At 41.2% G+C, this 6,570-nt stretch overlaps 1 protein-coding gene across 2 annotated transcripts in view; it reads right to left on the bottom strand.

Annotated features, from left to right (window-relative positions):
- Positions 1–212: 212 nt before the first annotated feature.
- The window catches only part of LOC122932884 (aryl-hydrocarbon-interacting protein-like 1), a 107,301-nt gene continuing 100,943 nt past the window's right edge, over positions 213–6,570 (bottom strand). For both annotated transcript variants that reach the window (XM_044287542.1, XM_044287543.1), the window contains exon 6: positions 213–776. In XM_044287542.1, the coding sequence (XP_044143477.1) occupies positions 574–776 (203 nt within the window). In that variant the 3' untranslated portion in view covers positions 213–573. The remainder of the gene's footprint in view (positions 777–6,570) is intronic.

The raw sequence follows: 6,570 nt of genomic DNA, 5'->3' as shown, positions 1-6,570 counted from the left end.
AAATTAGCAAAGATACGTAACATTATGTCTGCATTTTCTCATTAAGGGGTACTCAGTGCAGATTGTAGGGGACAAAACTAGATTTTTATTTATTTTAGCTTTAGGCCACAACATAGCAAAATGTGAAAAAGGTGAAAGTGCTTTGTATGTTTCTATAGAGCCCTGCCACAGGGCTCTGTAGGAACATCGTTTTCGGCAGGCACCCTTTTGAGGGCCTGAAGCTGCCATAGCAACTGAAAGGCTCCTTTGATCTCAGCACAGGGGTGCGGTTAGGGCCCCTGGAGTGCTTGTGAGTGGCATTATCCCTGATCACATGCCTCCAAGTGTCCCAACATGTACAGCAGAGGTCAGAAAGTATTACATCTTTTAATCGACTTTATCACATATCTACTAAAATAATAGCGACCATATGAGGTATCAATAAAGGAAATTATTAGTAAATTGGAACAAATAGGAAACGTTTTATATGATCGATCAGTAAGCATTGTTTGCAGTGATTTTGATTGAGGCTGGTGTGACAACACCAGTTATGGATGCCAGTATAACATACAGTGCAGATGTGATTTTGGATCTCTATGGAAATAGGTTCTTATACGTGAGTTTTTCTTCCTCTCCTTTCTCTTGCATCCTTGTCTCCAGCATCCTTATTTCTTTTTTTACTTGACGGCTTAGTGTTGGATCCAGATCTATGACTTTCTCAAAATCCTTCTTTGCTTCTGCTTCATTCCACACTTCGGCATTAGCTTTAGCTCGAAGAAAATAAGCCTTCACCAAACCTAGGATGAATCAAGCAACTGAGATCAGTGGACCAGTACAATACAGTGCTAAAACTTATTAATAAGTCATAGTTTAAAGCATGATCTTAGGAAGTATGAGGTTATGAGCACAGGAGAGCTCAGGGAAAAGCTAGTGGAAGAAGAAACAAATTGCACATTTTGCTACTTTGTTATTAGTTAAGGAGGTTTCCACCCAAAGCATGCCAAGAATAGAAGAAAAAAAAAAGGTTCAATATGCTTAGGGTGGGTTCACATAACGTTTTTGTCATCTGTTTAATGTATAGATTGGGGGGGGATACAAAAGCATAGCACAGCATGCTTTTGTATCTTGCAGAGTCTGGTAAAAAGACTTTGGGGGATACTTATGACTGGTGTAAAGTAGAACTAGCTTAGTTGCCCAAGGCAACCATTAAGATTCTACCTTTCACATTCTACCTGGGCACATTTTATATGCTTTAGGGTCCATTCACACGTCCGTTTTTTCTTTCCTGATCTGTTCCGTTTTTTCAGGAACAGATCAGGACCAGATCTGGACCCATTCATTTTCAATGGGTCCTGGAAAAAATCGGACAGCACAATGTGTGCTGTCCGTTTCCGTTGTTCCGTTCCGCATGTCCGTTTAAATATAAAACATGTCCTATTCTTGTCCTGAAAAATCGGATCCTGGTACAATACAAAGTCAATGGATCCGCAAAAAACGGATGACATTTGGATGTCATTCCGTATGTCATCCGTTTTTTGCGGATTCCGTTCCTGGAAACACATAGCAAATTTTTTATTTTTTATTTTTTTTCAATTTTTTTTCAAAGAAATCCAAACAACTTTATTTGATTATTGAAATGTATACATGCTCCCGTTTTTTGCGGATCCGCAAAAAACGGATGACATACGGAAACATTTTCAGGAACAACGGATCCGCAAAAACGGACCGTTTTTCAGGATGAAAAAAAACAGGACGTGTGAATGGACCCTTATTGTGTCCTCTTTTGTGAGTATAATACATACCCTTTTCTGGAGATATGTTTTTGCTGAAAAGATGTTCCACTATAGGAGATGTATGTATAATGTGTTTCTTATACAAATTCAGGACATGGGCACCTTTGCTTAGTGCTTATTACAGGCAATAACAGAAGTTTTGGATAACAGCAGCAGCTGCAATTACCGTACATTTGGACAACTAGCCAGCAAGTATTGGATACACTGTGTTATTTAAATAACATTACCTGACCCTCTCTTTTAGTGGGAGCAGTGCAGATTAGATTTTTTAACTTTATGTATATCAGAGGACTTGACCTACTTCTGGCAGTCTTTGCTGCATTCACTCCTTGATAAAAAGGACTATTATAAGAAAGCATACTGTGTTATATTTTAAAAATATCCAGCTGGCAGAATTATTATGAGGACCTAAGCCTTGATCATCAATAAAGTCTAACAGATTTTGAATCAAAGAAATAGAACCTAGTGGCAAGGGATTAGCTCCAAAGGCAGCTTAATGTTTTCTTTTCTCCTGAACCTTTAGGCCCACTAAGGTTTCAAAGACTGGGCCCAGCAGAGGATCCTCTGGTACTCTGGTGGGCCAATCTGACCTTGATTACATCAGGTCAAGCATTAACAATGGGAAAGGACTACCAATTTAGACCATAAACCATAAAGACCACCTGATCGGTGTGGGCTCTGTTTCATTCTGTTTGTGCAGGTGGTCACCTGTTTACCGGAGTAAGATCGCAACAACTTTTGCAACTTTTCAAAAAATGTGCAGTAAAGTTAATAAATCTGGCTTAGATTGGTTTGACAGTTTAACCATATCCACTTTCCCAGCCACATTTTTTAAAACTGGAATGAGTGGTCTAAAATTGCAAAATGTGGTAGAACCTTTACACAAGGAAACCCAAAAAGTCACAAAGCCCTATTTGCAACTTTTTGAAGCCAGAGTTCTGGCTCGTTCACCGATTAAAGTATCGTTGATGCAGGCACCAAAATAATTGTTTCTGGGCATCAAATTATCCTGTGCAAACAAAGATGAATCTGTATGGGGAAGAGCGAGTGGTGTAGCAATCACTTTTCCCCATATAAAGGAAAGGCTTGCTGCAAGTAAATGCAGCTCTCACCTCTGCTCACAATCAGGCAATTATCAGAAACAAATATTTCATTCCTGATAAATGCCAGGATAGGTGTACATTTCTTCAAGATTGCTTCCCCCTTACCTAATAGACACAGTAAATATGTTTTAATTGAAACAATTACATTTATTTAGGAGAAGGCCATCAACTGCATCAAGGCAACCTCGAAATAAGAAGTTCCAATTGTGAAAATGAGTCAATTCTCCCTTTATACTGCTGTCAGCTGCAATGAAACCCATTGTATATGAATTCAAAGAAAGCATTATACGTACATGTTTCCTTTAAATTGATATCTACTTTAATAATTCTATATGTATAATTCACAATGTCTTTGTACATACATTTTAAGCAGATTTAAAATTAATCCCTCCTGAGTGGCAATTATTATTTCTACCTGAAGAAAGGAAGAATAAACCTTTGAGTCTTTGAGAGAACCATTTGTTTCACTATAAAGAGCTGCAATACATCAAATTAATTACACTCAGAGATTTAGAGGGGCTTCTCATGGGCTGTTATGTACACGGCATGATTTCATGATGTGATATACCAAATATTGGATCTGTAAATTGGGCAATTTTCCTTGAATCTGTGTCCTTCAAATCCCCTGGCTTTGAAGTGGTGTTAATCTCCCAGCTCAGTAGATAATCTTTGGTTGAAAGCTGTTTACGGTTTTACACTTGCCAAGAAGAACAAGAAGGAGCAGAGAAGCTTTCTGAGAATTTAGCTTTATTTTGTATATAAAAAAATATGCTTGTCACAAGAGCAGAAGAAAATATATGACTGTTATTGATGTACGCCATGGGGTCCTCGAAAAGAGAACTTCAGGAAGCAATTAGAGAAAGAGGCTTAGAATAAAGACTGGTATTTTTGATTGTTCCTGTAACTATTGAAATACATTTGATCTATGTTTATTTGTTTATGCACCCTTTTGATCTGTCAATTGTCCTGGTGTCTTTATGATGCATATACTTATACTATTATACTAATATATAATATATACTTTTGTTTAAAAATGAAAAGTCAGCAGATTCATTCCAACCATTTACTCTTCTAGCTGGAAAATCTGTATAGGGATCTCCTAAAGTCAGAATACCTGGATGCACTAGATATGTGTCTGATCCTGAATACAAGTAATAAAAAAAAAGGCATTTCAGTAAAGTTTTCTCTATCTTGATTAACGTTGGACACCCGGAAAGTGACATGATAAATGCTACAATGCTAGCTTTTTTAACTATAATGAATGAGAAAATACTGAAACATGAATACTGTAATAAATGTTCCCACCAATGAAGCAGATTTCTATTGCTGGGAATAACCATTTTTAATACCATAGATGTATTTCCAACTGAAAAATTGTTCAGATGGTTAAGAACAACCCCTGTCCTTATGTCCATAAGAATGACATAGGGAATAGTCTCCTGCTTACCGTAAGGTAAATGGACATAATAGGGAGAAGTCACCCCCTTGCCAATCCAGCAGACTCAATGTAATGCATCAATGGCCATTCAGCTGTTACCAGGAGTCAGATTGGCATCAATCAATGCTAACCATTTCATATATGACTAATTTTACTGCACAGGTGAATGCAACCTGTTGTTTCGATTTCAGAAGTCATCTGTAATTGAGAAGAGGCATAGATTTATAGATGCACAGTTGTCATGCAAAACTGAGGTTACAGGCTCACGCACATGACTGTGGTTTTTGTCTGCATCCGATACCCATTTTTTGTGGATCAGATGTGGATTCATTCACTCTATCTGGGCCGCAAAATATGCGGACAGCACACTGTGTGCTGTCCGCATCCATATGTCAGTTCCACAAACCCACAAAAAAAACATCCTAGTTATTTCTGTTTTACGGACAAGGATAGGGCCATTCTACAGGGGGCAGTACGTTCCATTCCACAAAATGCTGAACACAACAGCCAATATCTGTGTTTTGCGGACTGTAAAAACAGCAATAGCTCTGTGCATAAGCCCTAAGGCTGGGGCTACATGATAGCTTTGGCTGTGAGAAGCATTTGCAACCAAAGATCGCTGTGAAGCACTTCTGCCTTGAAATATAATGGAAGTGAATAGAGCAGCATTGCAACCTGCAATTTACCATGACTGTAACTCTGCAGTTGCATAAAATTCAGCAATGTAGTGTACTGCACTGCAGTATACAAAGCTGCAGCAAAGTGTATGATATTATTAAAAAATTTACACAAGCCCTGTAGAAAATTTCTGCAACAGAATCTGCACATAACTTGGGGTGCAGGGCTGATTTCAAATCAGAAGCATGTGCCCTGGCCCAATAGGAGCGGGACGGAGGCTGGGAGAGGGTGGATCTGGCTGCAATAATCATTCACAGTGGCAATCCTCACACTGATGTTCCCTAGGGTTGGGCAGTGATAGGAAAGCATACCCTTTCTTCTCTCGGGGCACACCCTAGTGTTGGGGCTCCTGCCTGATGATAGTTGGGGTGCTCTTTGTGTTATAAATGTTGTGCAGGTACGAGACAGGGCATGTAGGTGAAGTGGCCATTGTATGGTGCTGAGTCAGTAACTGGGCCGATTGTAGGAGATAAATAATTATCTTTTTACTGAAGTGCAGAATGAGAGTTGTACTACATCCAACTATATCAAAGCACAGTTCCAAGGAAAGTCACTGTCACGGCCTTTGCTGTGTGCGCAGGGACACTTTTGCCACTCTTGCAGTTGCCCTGGGCAACGTGTTGCTGTTTCGGCATGTGGTGGCAGTGTCTCGACTTTTGCTGTGTGCTCCGTGACACGCATGCTGTTACCTGTGGTAATGTGTTACTTGTTGACTGGTGTGTGCACTTCCCCTTTTAGTGGTATCCTCCCTTTGTCTGGTACTGGAAGGGTTAACTCCCTGACTGGGTGTGGCCACTAGGGTTTTATCCCCTGTGGCTCCCTGGCTGGAGTCAGTTGTACTTCAGCTGTCGTTGGTGCTGGAGCTCTGCTCCAGTCCAGGGTGTTTTATCTGCCCAGACCTTGAGGGCCACCTTGTAGGACATCGATGTCATCAGCGATGTCATCCCGGGTTCTCCAGCTATGTCTTCCCTCCCTTACATGCTGTGCATGTTTGGTGTGGGGTTAGGTATTTGGTGTTCCATGTTTTGTGTGTTTGATTTTGTCATCCTGCATGTAGGCTAGACATTTACTTGTCTACCTCCGTGAGGGGGCTGGTTTCCCGGAGGGGTGAACCATAAGTCTGTATGCAGTGCTGCCTGGGGCTGCCGTGCACCTTGCTGTATTGGGCCCAGGCAGTATCAGGTGTGCTGGATACCTGTGTGTGGTGTTGTTAGTACGGAGTCCTGTTTGGTGAGTGGGCTCCTGCACGTTTGCATGGGTTCCAGACGTGGAGGCAGCGGCAGGCAAGCTTGTTGTCTGGTGTTCTTACCCGCCGTCTCTGTTGCTGTATTCAGTCTTCCACTTTTCCCTGCAGCTAGGCCCTTTGAGACTCCTATTCCTGTGTATGGGAGGAACAGGTCATCTCTCCCCTGCTACTATGTAAGGGATTCTCAGGGTGACTCATGGCCAAGGGAATCCAGGGTATGAGCCGTCCTACCATCAAGGTCCGCTCATACGGTTAGGAGTTAGGGGAAGGATTAGGGACGCAATAAGAGGTGACCTGATCCCTGATCCTGGGCTCCTGGCCTAGCTGTGCCCC

This window comes from Bufo gargarizans, chromosome 3 (genome assembly GCF_014858855.1).
Source record: "Bufo gargarizans isolate SCDJY-AF-19 chromosome 3, ASM1485885v1, whole genome shotgun sequence".
NCBI classification, from domain to species: Eukaryota; Metazoa; Chordata; class Amphibia; order Anura; family Bufonidae; genus Bufo; species Bufo gargarizans.
This window is presented reverse-complemented; position numbering and strand designations above follow the sequence as displayed.